General features: G+C 37.7%; 2 protein-coding genes and 1 long non-coding RNA gene across 3 annotated transcripts; 2 read left to right on the forward strand and 1 right to left on the reverse strand.

Moving 5' to 3' along the window:
• Window positions 1-3,593: 3,593 nt before the first annotated feature.
• Window positions 3,594-6,749, forward strand: LOC137186752 (uncharacterized). The gene is made up of 4 exons (XR_010929095.1): window positions 3,594-3,811; window positions 5,811-6,254; window positions 6,399-6,494; window positions 6,681-6,749. It is a non-coding gene; the product is annotated as an uncharacterized lncRNA (long non-coding RNA).
• A 461-nt stretch (window positions 6,750-7,210) lies between these two features.
• Window positions 7,211-8,751, forward strand: LOC137186224 (uncharacterized). Its single transcript, XM_067594969.1, has 2 exons — window positions 7,211-7,316; window positions 7,402-8,751. Exons 1-2 carry the CDS (start codon window positions 7,211-7,213, stop codon window positions 8,274-8,276), a joined length of 981 nt encoding a protein of 326 aa, XP_067451070.1. The 3' UTR covers window positions 8,277-8,751.
• A 218-nt stretch (window positions 8,752-8,969) lies between these two features.
• On the reverse strand, window positions 8,970-14,481 carry zgc:112083 (uncharacterized protein LOC550461 homolog). Its single transcript, XM_067594968.1, has 10 exons — window positions 14,377-14,481; window positions 13,707-13,878; window positions 12,338-12,564; window positions 12,116-12,227; window positions 11,847-11,999; window positions 11,670-11,744; window positions 11,047-11,167; window positions 10,309-10,447; window positions 10,096-10,220; window positions 8,970-9,976 (listed from the first exon to the last, which is right to left on the reverse strand). The coding sequence occupies exons 2-10, from the start codon at window positions 13,855-13,857 to the stop codon at window positions 9,544-9,546; spliced, it is 1,536 nt and encodes a 511-aa protein (XP_067451069.1). The 5' UTR covers window positions 13,858-13,878; window positions 14,377-14,481; the 3' UTR covers window positions 8,970-9,543.
• Between the last annotated feature and the right edge of the window lie 3,155 nt (window positions 14,482-17,636).

Here is a 17,636-nt window from a genome sequence, read left to right on the forward strand (position 1 = left end):
TTCACTCAGGTTACAATGTTGGTGATCAATCTTTAACAAGACACAAGAACAAAAAGTGTGGGAAGAAAAACTTCGAGTGTATTTTTCAAAGTACAAACAGGGATCTGTCTTCTTGGCATCCACCTCTGCAGAAAAAAAATAAAATTCATCATTAGTTTACATTTGCATGAGTATTCTATAATATTATTCAACTTTTGTCACTTAAAAAGCCACAGTAATGATACATTTTTGATATACAGTATGATAAAATATCAGACATTATTCTCACATCCATGTTTTTGATAGTAATCCCTTCAATTAGTTTTTTAAGGAATTGTGACAAAGATAGATACTCAGAAGAACATTTTACAGTTGAAAAATAAACAAATTAAAAAGGCAACATTGTTACTAAATAACCTCTTAACATATCTTGTGTGTCATTTCTTGCTGCTCATCAGCCAACATATACACCGACACTGATCTGTTGACATTCAGTTTAAATCTACAGATAATATCAGTCCGATAGATTTATTCGTTAGGTTCCAGTCACGTGTAATTGTGTGATTTAGATTTAGATTTTAATTTGTTGCAAATTTGTTTTCTTAAGTTAGTTTTCAAATGTATCAACAGTTTAGCCCCAGGGACTCTTTCCAGATAAATCCAAAGACAAGACATTAACAGACAAACTAGGAGTGTGGTGAATGGCAACTGTTAAATACCACATTGTAGATCTAAATTTGGACAATCAGCTTTCTCTATTACCAACTGAAATCAAATTAATTCCAGATATAAAATCTGGAAACTATTTAAGATTTAAAAATGTAAAATTTTAATTTAAAAGGTTAAGTGCTGGCTAAAAGCAAACCAGAGCTGTACCCATTTTTAGCTAATTATACTTTAAATTACTAAGGTGTGTGTGTGTGTATGTATTATATTGTACTTCCATATCTGTAGTGTTTTGTGGTTTTATGATAATGAAAGCTGTATATTTTAATTACACTGTACATATAAAGCCCAACTAAGGGCGAGAGTTGAAAATTAGCAACAGCTATAAACTCTATGCATCGTGCTCTGTATTGGAACTATGTCAAATTACATCGTCCCTATCAAATAAAATTCAAATAAAAATAATAATAATAGCTGTGCATGAACAAAATCAGCCCACAATAACTTCCATTGTAGCTCCTTGTTGGGGAGGCTGCTTTAAGTTGTCTAATTAGTCTTGGCACATCAGTGAATTGTGGGTTATAGAGGTTCAGCCTAATTGTTCATGGCCGGATGAACACTGTTCCTCGACAGAGCAGCAACTTTAACTCTGCCCATACTAACAGGATTTGGATGGTTAGCGAGAATGGAATTAGCTAATCAAGGAGAACATGTCATCCCAAAGCCTCATCCAATCAGCGTCTTATGTTCTGCTTAATGGGATCCAATGGAAGGGTAGCCCACTTCGTTTGAGGCTTTGCAGGACAGCGAGCTCAGCTGGTGCCAAATCACAGAATTAAAAAGAAATCTGTTCCGTTATTTGGAAACATTTAATCGTGAAACCCATTGTGGATATATCAGGATTTGGTGTGTTTGTAGCCAGCAAACAGGTTCTCTTAGATTATGTTCAGTGCCATCTGTGTCACTGTGTGAGCGTCTCTGTGACCACATGCTGCTGTGTAGCTCAAATGTGTTTCTTTTACAGATCTGCCTTTACAAATATTTCATTTTGACAATGTAACTAAGAGAGTAGGAAGAAAAAAGATTGGATATATGTGTTTAATTTCCATTATAACCAGTATTTTTTGCATGTAGAATAGACACATTGACAAACTGTACAGTACACACTAGAAAGCAGAATATTTGTCTTGTATACAGTCTCTTAAAACCCCCTTACATTTAAAAAATTAGAATTAAAGTAAAATGTTAATTTCATATGACATCTATGTGCATGAACATGTACAGACTAAAAATAAATTTAAGACTACATATCTATTCTGCCTTCTGAAATTAATTAAGGTTCGTAACAGAACTTCATGAACTGCTAGATTGTTGGCAAGTTGGATTTGGCCACCTTGAGATTCGAACCCATTACCTTTGTATCCCCGGAGAAGGTGACTTTACTGACTGCGCGACTGAGGACACATTGTTTCCACACCTTCTCACAAGTTGAGGCAATGACATCACGTGGAAAACTGGGGTGTTTTTGTCCATTTGAAACAACAGTCAAAATGTTGGTGATAAAATTCTGAAAAAAATCACATATCATTCTGCTGGTTTCAGGTGTATTATCAAACACTTTGATGAAGTTATCTAAAGAATGTCTCTGTCAATATTGGTAGTATATGAATAAAGACTTGCATAGATACACTGTATATGTTAATTGATTTTACATATTTTGAAAAATATAGAGTGATGGACTTCTGACCAAAGGTTGCAGTGAGAGAAACTTTTGTCACCCATGAGTGTACGTGTTGAAAACATTTCAGCTCTCTTGGACCTACGGTGAAATTTAAATGATTTTTGGAAGTTTTGACTGCAAAATTGATGAAAATGTGAGTTTATGCTTATAAGCCACTTACCTTTTTCGCCAATCATGACCACACTTTATTCAATGAATTGAGCATGTCCAGAGAAAATGTGGAAAAATTTTCACTAAAATCCGTGCAGCTAATTATGAGTTATAAACTTTTCACATTTGTGGCACCTCCAAGTGGCAGAATATCCCAGGACTGTGCAACAAAACTCAGACCTAGCACCTGAACATGTGTACTAAGTTTGGTTACAATAGCTTAAGGCAATTTAGATTTATGAGCGTTTATGTAAAATTGAACTTAAAGACAGGTTTAAAAATGTATAATTTCAAAACGGATTGATCATCAAAATTTCACCTTAAGATCAGTGAAGTCTGTAGATGATCATGACACAGTTTTGGGACGATTGGCCCAGCGGTTTCTGACGAGATGTCGAAAATGGGATTTTGGGAAAATTGAGAAAAAGTCGCAAAACTTAACATTTTTAGAGCAGAAGACCATTGGAGCAAAGATCCAGATGAATTTAGAGATTAAAATGATGACTCTAGGCCGAGCTGTTTTTGAGATAATTGCTAAAATTGACCTAAAGCGTCACCTTGAGGTCAATGAGTGTCATTTTATGTGCCTGAGTAGTGGGTTGGAAGTTGCAACCCACCTGCAAATTGGTGTTTCTAGGTCTTACAGTTTTTGCTGCACCAACTGCGCTGTAAGCAGAGAAAAATAGTAATAAGAATAATGAGAACAAAAACAATAGAGTTCCAGGAGAAAACATTGACTGATTGGACCCCTAATAATTATCAATAGATAATAATAATAATAATTAGTTTACACTGCACAGATATGACTATGTATGTTACAATTTATTTATGTCAGATTTTCATTTTCTCACTAGCATCCCTGTTGAGAAAAACCCTTCTGTTGCCACATAAGCTGTCTTTGTCTAAACTGAATCAGAAGGGTTTAGAGGGCTGACGGGATTACTGTAAGCAATTAGGAGTAGTTAATGGTCTTTCCTGGTGTTGGTAAGTAACACTAATTGATCAGGTACAGCACACAGCTGACACTGACTCACAGCAACAGGTGGTCCATGCTGAACTGAAGTCACTGTACCAGAGCTGCAGACGGATGCCGAACCGGACTCGTTCAACTGCTGTTGGCTGACTGGATCGACACAGTTAATTAAATATATGAAAGGATGTATTAAACGCCTTTGTCTTTACTTTGTTGATTGATAAACAGGCTTTGAGGGGCTGAATCTTGTTCACCGGATAATCAAATATCAGGAGGTCAAGAGATTTCACCGCATCACACAGGTAAGGAACATATTTACAGAATATATGCGTTTGATTTTGTCAGAACGAGAAAATACTGCAGCATTAAATAATGAGATGGAGGCCAACCATAACATCTTGCATAACATTACACCTGCAGATTACTTTTTACCTTTTTATGCTTAGAAGGCTGTTGAGAGTTCAATGTGACTTTAAACAACAATTATGTGACAATCCACATAAATATTCAAACATCAAAATCAACATTTCTTTTGTCTTTTCCCCTCATATTAAGTTCAATATGCACTGATTTATCAATTCATGACAATGTACATTGGCATTGTAATTGTTTTAGAGTTTCCAGTAGTGATTACTTTCGTGATCAATCAATCTACAAATTATTTCTTTGATTAGCTGTTTGGTCGATAAACTTTGGTCAGTTCCCTTCACAAATTTCTAGAGTCTAAGTTGACATCTTCAAATGTCTTGTTTTGTCCGAACAACAGTCCAAAATCCCAAAATTTTCATTTTACTACCCTTAAAGAAAAAGAAAATGAGAAAAATTTACATTTACAAAGTTAATTTTTCCATTTTTACTTAAAAATTGTGCATAAAAATTGATTTATCAATTATAAAACTTACTGCTGAATATATATTTTAATATTCAAGTCAATAAATCATAGCAGCTCTAAATTACTTAAAAAGTATTAAGATGTAAAACTAATCTGTTGGCAATTTGTGTAATAAAAGTGTTAAATATGAATTGTATCTTTATTTTATCTCACTTTTGACATCCAAGCACTATTGAGAACTCAAAAAGCACCAGTGCATCTCTGGAGATTTTTAAAGTATAGGGTTCAGTTGATGTATGATTTAAGCAGCAGGTTTTGTCTTTAAGTTGAGTTCCGGTGCTCTTCGTGCCCTAAGATAACACAGTGAGCTGTTTCTGATGTCTCATTCACTCCGTTTATGCTCCTAACAAACAGCTCCTTTATGAGATTAAGAGATTTCTGTGGCGCGCTGACATGGACGAAATTTAGAGTACATAAGATGTGTAACCTCCAGCTAATCTTGTCTCTATGAGAAAGGAGGGATCAGGCTATCGGATTGCCACAGCCTAAAAAGGTTATAGAGGCACTGGCACAAACAGCACTAGAGAAATGGCTGCTTAGCTAAATCTGCACCATACTTTATAGAAAAAAAAATGATATGTCACAGAGACAACTCAACTCTTTCCTTTCATGTAAATGCAGCCAAAGATGTTTTACAATTATTATTTACTCTCAGTGGCCAAAAACACAGAACCCACTGTACATTCAAACGTAATCCAATAGACTCTTGTAATAAATGTGATCTGTGAGAAACTAGAAAGCAATGTGAGAAAGCTATTCATCATGTTGTATTGTAAGGCAGCCCTGTTACTTTGTCTGTCCTCTGTTGGTCTACACAATGAAAAACAACATACATAAAGGCAGTTTTAAGCATCTTGCTTGCAAAATATTAAAATATTTATTGAAGATTCTGATGTGCATAAATCAACAAAAGCGCACAGAGATTAAAAAAAAAAAAGGTTGTATAGAAATTGATCAGAAGCTTCAATAAATATTTTAATTTTTTGCAAGCAAAATGTTTAAAACTGTCTTTATGTTGTCTTTGTTTAGTTGATTTTGGAAGTCGTGTTTTATTTCTCTCTGTATTTATAAGATTGACTAAATATTGACTTGCTGCTACAGAGACAAACGTTATGTTAGCCTGTTCTTCCTCTAGTTTATATTCACATACTGCACATCACATTGCTCCCCATTCACTAACAGCATTATGTGTCCTTGGAACAGATGGATCCTAAATTAATTAAATGGATTGGCACATTGAATGCCTCAGTGGGATTATCGCCAGTAATGCAATCTAACAAGATACTGTCATTTGCAAGGCAAATTGCCTAAGATGTATATCATACAATATGCATGGCTCAAAACAATATACTGTATTATGTTTATGTTTCTGTGAATGTTCAGTGATTCATTCTGTTTGTGTCATACAGAAGACTTCAAGAACCTGTTGTTGCCTGGCTGGTCTGCTAACTTTCTGGAAAGCCTCCATCTTGCAGGCGAACTGAGATCCAACATTAACTTCAAACCAGGTGTGTTTGAGCTTCAACAAAACTTCAACCAGCCTCACTTATGCCAAGAACAAACCCACTGACTCACATTATTTACTGACACATTATATCACTGTTTCTACTGTTTCTACTTCCTCAAAAAAGAAATGCTTACCAAAATGATCTTCCTTTGTGATTTTTCCTGTAGAATATACTGTCCTGCCTGCTCAGGAATCAAAAGCACAATTGCTCTCATCTTCACACACTGTGGTCCATCAGCACAAACACATGCATCAGTACACTCACCAGTGTGCCTTCACTCCCATCCCTCATCAGTCCTCTGCTGGCTTTCCTGCTCCAGCTATGATGGGAGTTCAAGACAGTGATGTAAGGAGATGTTTTTTTCATTACTTTCACCAGCTCGGTGTTATCTCTGCTGAGTCACTTCACTCAGTTTCTTCCATTTTTATCTTCTTGCCACTTAACCACCAAGAATAGTTTCAAGACGTCATATTTTACCTCATGTTTCAGTTCATCCAGCATCTTCTCAGAGGAACAACGAGGCCGCCCTCCTTAACTCCTGTTACTGCCTTCCGCAGAGCGACACAGAAGTCCTTCAAGTCAACAGTACGTCCAAGATGCATCATTCAAAACAAGAATTGTCAATATAGAAATTAAAATGTAGAAAGATTCAGTAAAACTTAATTAATTTATAAGTCAAAACTTAGGTTGTGATTATTACAATGATTTTGATTAAAAGAAGCTTAGTAAATCATTTAATTTGTTGTAAAAAACCTTTTTTTCCCCCTCCAGAAACGAGGGAGATGGGGTGCACTGCATGTCTGCATAGCATGGCAAATTTATTACCAAAAGAAACTCAAGGTAACAATTAAATGCATCAATATTTTAGTCACAGAAACAGGTTGAATTTTTTTAAAATGTGGTGCTTTGCATGTGAAATTAAAGTCAATTAAATTGTATTTTTGTATTTTTGTCTGTCATCTACATAAACTAAGATATAATGTGAAAAAATACCTAAATTATGATAATATTTGAATGTTTTTTTTAGGATTTATCTTTGATTAATTGTCTTATTAATAACTAAAAAAGTGGTCAGGTCAGAAAAGGTCTATATTAGGTCTCTCAGTTGCCAGTGTAGGTCAATATCAAGACAGAAACAGCAGCATTTATGAACAATATAAACTTTAAATTAACAACAGTTTTAAGAGGGTCAAGATGTCAGACAATTCTACACTGTGGAGGGATTTTGATGATATCTCATACTGCACTGGCAGATTTGTATCTGGTTCCAAAATTAAGTTGATGATATCATTTAACAGAAAATGCAGCCAAAACCTAACAGTCTCCATCAAGAACGAACCACCAGACTACCTGACTCAGTGCAACACAAGGAACCAGTACAACCCTCCTGCATAGAGCCCAATCTAGGTGAGTCCAAGAACAATAATGTCATGAATACAGAAAGTTTAGCAGCAGGATATGACAATCACAATGATCTTCTTCTCCTTTTCAGATTCTACATGTGGACAGTCAGCATATGGTGAAAGGAGTGAAGCAGGAAAAACAACAAAAAGTCATCCCTCTGACCTTTACACATCATCGACAGCGTCTTACCACATCCATACCACCAAGAAGGAGAAACTGAGACAGCTCCCGAACCTAAACTGGAAAGAGAAAAGGGATGAGAAAGAGGAGCACAGACACCACCAGCTGGACTCCTGTTTGAATGTTTTACCTCTTAAAGAAAAGTCTCGGGGTCACACAGTAGTCACTCCTGAACTTGACGGCAGACATGACACAGTCTCACATGACAGGAAAAGGCCGCTCGACTGTGGCAGCTTGATTAAGGTGAAGAGGGTGAAGCAGGAAGTTGTAGATGACCGGTTTGATCCATCTCTGCTCAGTATGACTCGTAAAGATCCGTCATCTAACACCATGTTAGTGCAACATATTAACACGAGTGATACCTCTGCCCTGCATTGCTACAGCAGTGGATGTAATGTTGCCAGAGCTCCTAGGGGGGTTGTCTCTTACCCAGGAGCTGAGATGTATCCTTACCAAACTGCTTCATGGGAGCAATTGTGGACTGGATTCAAGACAATGGATCACAGCTTAAGACAACAACTTCTAGGAGACTATTTACTAAATAGCTGCAAGGTGATCAAGATGCCTCGTGCAGCACAAAAGCACAAAGAAGTTTTTCACAGCTTCTCAGCGCCACATCTTCGTTTCCCTCTTGCTATAAGGCAGCAGGAGACTGCTTACCTCAGCGGGAGGAAGTTTATGAGCTCAGGTAATGAGAGCCATCATCTCCACCACTGCCATTCTGCTACCATGAGTCATCTCCTTCATCCTGGCTTTCTGGCAGCATCCCACACGGGGTGTTGAGTCTCAAGGGTCAGCCTGACAAAAAAAAAGGAGGGCAGCTACTCCCATAGCAATCACTCACTTACAGGATGTCACTGGTCATTCTGGGCTGTGCTGATTCAGTGGAGCTCCACACTGTCCTAGAAAATCTAGTGATAGTGAGAAACTGGGACACACAAGAGACACTTTTTTGTTTAAAGGTCAAAATTGAAGAAGCAGAGGTATCTTGACTTTTAGCCTCCAAAAGTACTGTATCCTACATTTCCCATAATTCAACTGGATCAGCATCTTTCATTAGAACCTCCATGTCTCATAAATCCTTCTTTAAAACCTCATGTAAAAAAAAAAATCTGCACAGTGCTCCTTTAATGAAGCATAGTGGTCTTCTTTGACAGAAATTATTTCTTGAATGGATTGTTTTTACTTACAGTGTATGTATGACCTGTATGACCCTTTGTTTGATTATATGATTAGAAATATAGAGATGCACAAGAAAGCTGCTTGGTGATTTCTTTTAGGTTAGCTTGAGTTTAAAATCTTGATTTAGACTTGAGGGTGGAATATGAATTGGTCGGGTGGTATCAAAGCTCATGTTTGGAGGTGGAAAAGCTTGTAAAATGTAAAATGTGCAAGCAGCTGTTGAAGAGAGTTGAGTTAATTACTTCATGTATAAGTTTCAGATAAACTAACCTACAAATAAAACCAAGAAAAGCGTACTTTTGTATCAAAAAATGTATTTAAAATGTATAACAATGATAACTTACTTCTGCATTAAACAATACAATTAAGCAATATTCCAAGGCTACAATAAAAAACATCATCTGAAATCCTCTGTGAGGGCAACATCATGGAAATATCACAGAAAATGGAACATGGTGTGTTAGGAACACGTAGGGAATAACATTTCATAGAACTAGCGTTGTAGTGCTTTTGACTCATTACATTCACGTAAGCTTTGTCAACTCACAGAAACATTAACCTATGTTTTACAGGCAATTTTATATAAATGCGAGACACCACAAAGCTCAGCCGAGGCATTAGAGTTACTAAGAGCTGCAATAGTGAAACTGTGGTCCCAAAACAGAGATGACAGTAAATCAAAGTAACATCACTTTAAAAACGCTAAAGACCATTCGGAAGCTTTGGCTCAAAAAAATAGTCCCAGTGATGACTTCACTGACAGCTCCACTGCAAAAATATAGTAAAAGAGGCAAACCAATTTAATTGCATAATAGCTATAAGAGAGCCTACACCCATCAGGCTGTACGGTGCAGTGCACAGTGGACAATCACACCACGTCCATGCCCAGGCCCCTTGCGACCTCCGTCAGGGCCTGAACTGCTCCAGATGTCCCACTAGTGTCGCAGTCCTCCTGAGCTACTCCTCCGGGCTCGTCCTCAATGTGAGGGATGGTACTCATGACACAGTAGACGGGAGAGTCGCTGCCTCTGGGGCTGGGCTGAGACGAAACGTCCTCGCCTCCAGAGAGCTCTGAGGAGTATGAGGACGAGGAGCTGGAGGAGGGCGAGGAGGATCCTGCAGGTGAGCTTCGACCGCTCTCTGGTGTCACTGCTGGTCTCTTGTTGCGGCTGCTGGTTCTCTGACCTTTCCGAAGGCTCTGAGGCTTCTTGGCCATGTTCTTCATGATCTCCTTCGTCACTTCCACAGTCTCAAACCGCACCATGTTTACTTTTAGGAAGCCGTCTACATCCTTTCTGTATCTGTGAAGAAAACACAGAAAAACCACACATGTAATATTTATTTTTAGATATCTTATAGTTACATTTGATGCATGCTGAGAGCTGAAAAGTTAAAGTGTTAATTGGCTTATTTGACCTACCTAAAGCGGGAATGTCCAGAAGGCCATTTCAGCTCATGCTTCTTGCGAAGGTGAAGTGTGAGAGTGTAACACCAGGAGAAGACCTTATCACAGATATGGCATTTATATTTGGACATTCCTCCAACCTGTTAGTGAAAACCATGCAATGGTGTCAATGACCGAGCATCATCGCAACTGTCAACAAGATTACAGCAGAGGTCGGTGCCAACAAACCTCGTGCACTCTCTTGAAATGATGATTCATGGTTGGGAATGTGTGACAAAAATATTCACAGCCCTCCACTGTACAGTGGTAAACCGACCCCTCGTTGTGGACCTCTGTGTGTTTCTGTAGATCACGCTGGTTCTTAAATCTGTAAAAAATAAATAAATAAATAAAAAAGAATATATGACAACATGAATATATGATGCTGAAATAATTTGTATTCATTAAATACAAAACAGGGATAGGGATGATAAACACATTAAAACCTCACTGCAAATGTTTGATGTTGAAATAATTTGTTCCAAAGGAAAGGGATACATAAGGAGACTACTCCTTAAAAACTATATCTTGGTGCTTTTAAGGTAAAACTCCTCTTTACTCCTATATGGAGCAGATGACACAGGTGTTATTTTTAGATTCTCATCACTACATGAAGAGTGAAATGGCAAAACTATCTTGTCTGTCTTTTCTATTTTCTCTCATTCTGTCTACTTTCTGTACCTACTGTTTTGTAGGTACAACTGTACATCACTAAAATGTTATGCAAATAATGCTTACTTACAAATAGAATAATAACCTTTATAAAACAGCAGAATAAAGAAGTTTCTTGAAATGGCTGAAACTTGATGCATTACTTTTAATGTCAAATTTACTTGACACTAGCTATGAAGAGCTGGTTCCACATGCTGTGTGACAAAGTTCAGTTGTTGTCAACTGGACATCTAATCAGCTGTTCTGAAGCTCTACCTTTTGTCACAGAAGTCACACGGGAAGGGCCGCTCATCACAATGGCGGAACCTGATGTGGATCTTCAGAGCTGCCAAAGTGGTGCAGGTCATGTCACAGAAAGGACACTTCACCTGATTCACTGGAAGTAAAAGAAAAGAACACACAGGATGTTGTCTGGGAATATGAAAATATGATACATGACACAGCAATTATTAATTAACAGCTGGAAATGGATCAAGCTTTATATAGCCGATAAATCATTAATCAAAAATGCTTTCATCTGGCACAGCCTGACCTTGCAGACCAGCTATATGATAGTATGATTTAAACAAGCAGCTAAATGTACTGTAGCCACAATTGAAGCTACCCTGAAGGAAAAACTTTGCACACTGAGTAAAGACCTCATTCAATATGCGATTATTATTATTATCATTATTATTATTCAATTATTTAACACTAAACATTTTACCGCTTATGGTTGATCAACTTTAAAACTTTATAACACTGTAGTTACAACATCTGGGTAAAACTAATATGTCAAATGGTGATTGGATATGAGCTCATCATCGTTAATCCTGATAAATTCACACTTACTAACTGTAATGTCACAATAATTTAAGTTTAGAGCTGTGAAAAGTTACCATGCTGACGAACATGATCCCTCAAAAGCCTCTCGCTGGAAAAAGCTTTGCCACAGTGTTCACACACCAGCGACTCTGTTTGAACGAGATGGGTGTATTTAGAGAAATCAGCATTAAACAAAACAATTAGCACCACATTTAGTAGAAAAGTTATGCAAACCAAAATGTCATTCTCACCTACTGGGTCGGCCTGCCTGTGGAGGTGGTCAAACAGCTTTGTGTTGCTGGAGAACATGCTGCCGCAGGTAGGACATGCTACAAGTCTCTCTTGAGTGTGGCTCCGCATGTGCTCTCTTAAACGGTACCTGATCTTGAAGAAGGCGTCACAGCCTGTGATAGAAACATGAGCACAAATACAGAGGTAAAATTTAAATGTGGGACCAGTGAAGTGAGACACACCGTGCAGATCATTAACATCTCTTTAACCTTTTCTTGCTCAGTTATACCTGTCCAATGGCAGAATAGAGCCTGCTGTTGTTGTGGGAGAGACTGCAGCTCAGCACTTTCAACATGATTGTCCACATGTCGGTAATACCACTCAGGATTGTTAAACGCACTCTGTATAGACACAAAAATATGAATTCTATATTTTAATATCTATATTTATTTAAGTAATCAATCGATTATATACTGTGTGACTGCATTTGCCTTAAACTAAAAATACTTACATCACAATGCTCCCACTGGCAAACGTATCCATCTGATCCTTCCGGAAGCAAGTTGTTGCTATGCAAGCCTTGGTTGCAGCTAGGCAGGTCAGGACGGGACTTCAGCAGCTGTGACCCGACAAACTTGAGCTTACCGTGGTAGTTGTGGAAGTAAGCGTGGACCTCCAACTCTGCAGGGCTGCCCATGGATACAAATTCACATCCATTCCAGAGACAAGCATACTCGTCTAAACAAAAAGAACAAATGAGTCATTACTAGATAGTTATCATAGGATCTACAGGAAGTCATGACATTCTTCTAACAATGGCTGCGCAACTGAAAGTTTGACAAATCTCTAACTGACCTTATTTAACTCAGTATGTTCAGCAAATTCCTCCAGACAAGCTGTTGTCTACCCCCTTAATACTCCCAATAGTGCAACAATCCCACTCAAAGTAATAACCAATCAGCATGTGCTTGCATCTTTATGTGTGGGTTCATTGACAAAAGAGAAAACTGAATCGGCGTTCCTCCACCTGGCAGTTTTAATTGTTCAGTGTCTGAAAAGCTGGTACAGAAATAAAGATGCCATGTTGGTCACGCAGGCTCATTTTGGTGAATATAATACAAAACACAACAAAATGTAAAAACTGTCAGAAAATGGTTGTGGCTTCAAGAGGAGACACAATTTTAACATGTTATTATTTTATTCCATCGCATGAAACACATCATACAATAAGATGAATTCATGGCCAAGTAACAACAGAAAAGAAAAAAACTACTGTTCTCAGGTCAGATCCCCAGAATGGCTAAGTCTTCCTCTTGTTTCCTCAGACAGTGTTTCCCTGTTGAGCTGCGGTGGAAGTATAGTAAGAAAACGAGGGACTTTGGCACTAAAAAGATTGTAAAATTTAATGTTATCAATTTGCTTTGACTAATTTGGACAGCTGAAGCTTCATATTAGCTTCAGTTAACCTTCTTTAAGCTTTTTTGCACAGGAGGAGGACTGTGGACTTTGGCCCCCATTTCTTACATTGTAAGCACATTATGAAGGGATCTTCTAATGGCCAGTATGAACAGGAGTGATTATGGCAAATAAAACCTATTTCAATGTTCATTTGGGCACCCGTCCATTAAAGTTTAACTTTGAACCTTTCTACAGATGTCTCTCATTGTTTATGATGCTGTTTGTAGGTGTGTGCTTTAAGGTTTGTTTCTCTTCTCAGTACACGGGTCTCTACTGCTAAGAAATGTTGATCTCAATGGCATTCGTTGATGAATTTATGATTAGAATAAACTGATTTCAAGGAATATCACCCAGCCCTCAGATAGTGGCTGCTCATATGTCAAACAGTATGGACACAAATGTTTAGCAGCATGTACACTCACCCAGTTCCTCCAGGGCGTCGTTATCACCCAGGTAGTCCTTTAAATGCAGCGACATATGATCACTCAGCTCCTCCATGGTGTGGCCCTTGAAGTTGCATGAAGCCCACTCACACATCACCTCAAAGTTATCGAGTCTCTTGGTTGTCATCATGGTGGAGACCAGTGTGACCTCCTAGACAGAAAAACACAGCGACGCACATTTTAACAGATAGAAACTGTGGCTAACAGCTGAGCTACGTAGCCTATAATACTAGCTAGAATTGACTATAAATGTGTAAACCGACGTTAGCTTAGGTTAGCTGTAAAGTGTTTCTAGCTCAAGGTGACGTAACGTTACCTAGAAAATTTTAGCTGTCAGCGTTATTTCGGACTGTGTGCTAGTTGGCAAAACGAGTAACATAACTAACTGTTGATACGTTAATTCAAGTTTATTATTTCAAGTTTAATATCTTATGTTCATATAAAAGTTAGTATTTTGGCTAACAGTCTAGCTACCGCTAAACCTGAGATAGGTTTGCACTCATTTTTAGGACTTTTCTTAAACAGCCGATCACAATTTTTAATCGTTTCACGCTAACGTGGGAAATATTTGACATCTTAATGGGGGATTTGTAAACACACACTAACGTTTCCGACGCTTGATACATTAACTATTGAAAATTTTTCTTACAAATATGAATGTTGCCCGCTGCAGACACCGAGCAGCTCTTCCCTCCTCTCTGCTTGTCTGGTTTTGTTTATTTCCGGTTTCTTCTTCTTCGTCTTGTTCTTCTTCTTCTTGAAGAGAAAGTGGAACATACCGCCACTTTCTGAACCGGAGGCCTCCAGGACTGTTGTATGAGATATTTCATGGCATAAAAAAACATTAAATAGCTCATTATCTTCATAATACATCAGGTTTATTGGTGCTTACAACGAATAACTGCTGAAATATTGCAGAATATGAATAGTTTATCATAATGATAATGATAATGATAATAGACTTTATTTCTATAGCGCCTTTCTAAACCAGAGTTACAAGGTGCTTCACAAAATACAATACCATAAAATATAGGTGCAAACACATACATATATACATATATACATACATACATAAAACAAACAAAAATAAATAAATAAAAGAACATCATACACAGGAAATGCAATAAAAACAGGGATTTCAAGAAGTGATCAAACACAGACACATAAAACAAAATGTAAAAAGAACAACATAAAATATTTGAACAGACATCATAAAATTATTATAGGCCTATAAATGCCAGTCTGTACAGGTGGGTTCTTAAAAGCTTGAATTGAGGTTAAATTGAGGTACTGACTCAGCTGATCTGATACTGAGGGGGAGTTTGGAGCTAAAACAGTAAAAGTAAGATCCTCCTTTGTTTTAAGCTTGGGCTGTGGAACTGTGTGCAACTCCACTGTCATCTTTGGAGGATGTCAGCCCTCATGTGGTGGTGCTTTCTAATTGGACTTCTGTGCAAGCTATGGATTGTCCATAACAAGCACCATGAGTATAATGCTGGTCATAAGTGTATTTTCCAGAACTCCAATTAGGCAGAAGATCTATGATAAACTTTGTAGTTATCTTGAACACATGGGTAATGATGGGGGAAGTTCCCAGACAGACCTAGTAAACATGAGCTTAACTAGGAACATGTGGCAGAGACCCCTGTCTGCAAGGCCTTCAACTGTCAGGATTTCTCCTGTATCCCAAGGGAGGATGAGGACATAGAATCCTAGTGAGCCACATTCAAAGCCTCCGTTGTTGGTTCTTATCATTGGCAGCAACGCCAAAGCACAGCAGTGATCCAACAGTGTTTGGATGAAGCTTTCAAGGTCAAGGAGGCCTTTCGTATTTGACTAGGTATCAGCAGGCCAGAGGGACTGCAGCCTCTGTGGTCATAGCTATAAAAACTAGAAGAGAAGTTAGGGGAGGCCATGGAAAAGGCTTTCTGTAGAACCTATAAGACAACAAGAGAAGGAGAAGCAGGGTCTTGCCCGAGCTGTTCAACCTCTCAGGTGGAGGCTTGTTGAATTTCCTTCCTTCAGGGTGTCTTGAACAAAAAGAAGAGTTGGATGGTTCTACCCTATGTTTTTCTTGAAATGCAGCATTGTGTATTTCATTATAATGATTACTTTTTTACCCGTCACGGTGACGCTGCTATGAGTTTGTGCAACAGCTCTTATCCACTAGAGGGCAGAATGTGCTGACTATAAGCACCACTCCTCATGTCATATGCCTGCCCAAGAAATACAATATCTTCATGAGGATGCATGTTTCCTAATGTGAAGTTTATCTTAACAATACACCTATTCAAAATAGGCATTTATGTTGCAGTGCATAATCTTGACGTAGACACATTATTTTATTAAAGAAGGGTGTCTTAGAAAGGAAGAATTTGAGATCTGCTGCAAACTCACTGAGTCACATCCCCACTCTGCTGTTCATTGGAGTATTTGGCCAACATTTACACTTAGTGGCTAAATAACATTCTTCTGGATGTTGTCAAATTCAACTGATAAACACAAGGGCCTCTTTTGTTCATGAAATATTTTTTAACCACACCAGAAGATAACAATAGTGGCAATAACTGCTTAAACATGACAAAAATGGACACACAATAAAGCTGTGTAGGGGAGTCTGTAACCAGCCAGACAAGTCTTTTAGAGAAAGGACAGAGCTTACACTGCTCCAGTGCCATCGCTGATCTTTTATTCAATATTTCATGTTGCTCTGCAAACATACAAACCCATAACAACTGAATTATTCATGCAGTTTTATGTCAGGATGACTGATTCACAGGAAAATGACCACCAACATCCAAAAGCCAGTTGCTGAATGTACTGAAAAATAATCGAATAATGCCTCCATTGTACATCTGTTCTTTGTTTCATATATTTTTGTTTCAAGATGGGGTAATTTTGCATCTCTGAATTAATCCACTGACTATCAGTAAATAGAAAATTACTGATTGCATTATTTAGATTATTAGAAAAAACACCATATGCATGATTCTAAATATTAGTTGAGATTTGAGGAATAAAACAAAACAGTAGCATCTGCAGGGCACATCAAGCTCACTCTCTAACAAGCTGTACATACTTTGGCCTCTAGGTGTGCTGTGGACATAAAATTTGGAGCTGAAAATGATTTCAGAGACTTCACTACCCAAAATAATTACAACACCAATAATAAGAACAGAATAAAACAGTAATTCAGTATTCTCACTGTAATCTAGTCCAATTTTTGAAAATTCTGTGAAGTTAAATATCTTATTATTATATTTTTTAATGTTAACTATCTCTTTTTCAGCGTAATGGATGACACTGGTGCACATAGAGAATTGTGTTGCATTTCCAAATTTGTTAAATTTCCCACATGCCATAACACTGATTGATAGTTACCAATACACAGAAAAATGTGCCAAAACTTGGGTGATTATTGTTATGGAAGCCCAGTATTCATGTTAAATCTACTGGGCCTCAGGACAGGCGACACCATTCTCTATCCCTGACCTAACTTTACCTTTAAGCTGTGTTTAAATCCTCCTCACATCCAAGCAAAGAAAAAGCCTCATTCCTACATTGTATTTGCTTAGGCTAAACTGCAGTGGCTGGCTCCACTGGCTTGATAGACAGCATCATCAGTATAATGGCACAGCCTGCACAGTGGTCCCGTCATTATCCCTACTTATCTAGATCCACATAAATCTTGAACTCTGCTTTTAACCACGTCGGTTCCTTCTTATAGAAATTATTGCTGAAGTATTGTCTTGAGCTTGAGAATTTAGATAACTGGCAGTTTAGGCTTATATAATTACATTATGTTTACATTTATAAGCAACATTAATGGATATCTATATCTAGTTGCATTTATAGCATTATCTTAAAGTAACGTTTCACCTTACCTTACATTTTTGTTCTCTGCAATTA

The sequence above is a fragment of the Thunnus thynnus genome, chromosome 7 (assembly GCF_963924715.1).
Source record: "Thunnus thynnus chromosome 7, fThuThy2.1, whole genome shotgun sequence".
NCBI lineage: Eukaryota > Metazoa > Chordata > Actinopteri > Scombriformes > Scombridae > Thunnus > Thunnus thynnus.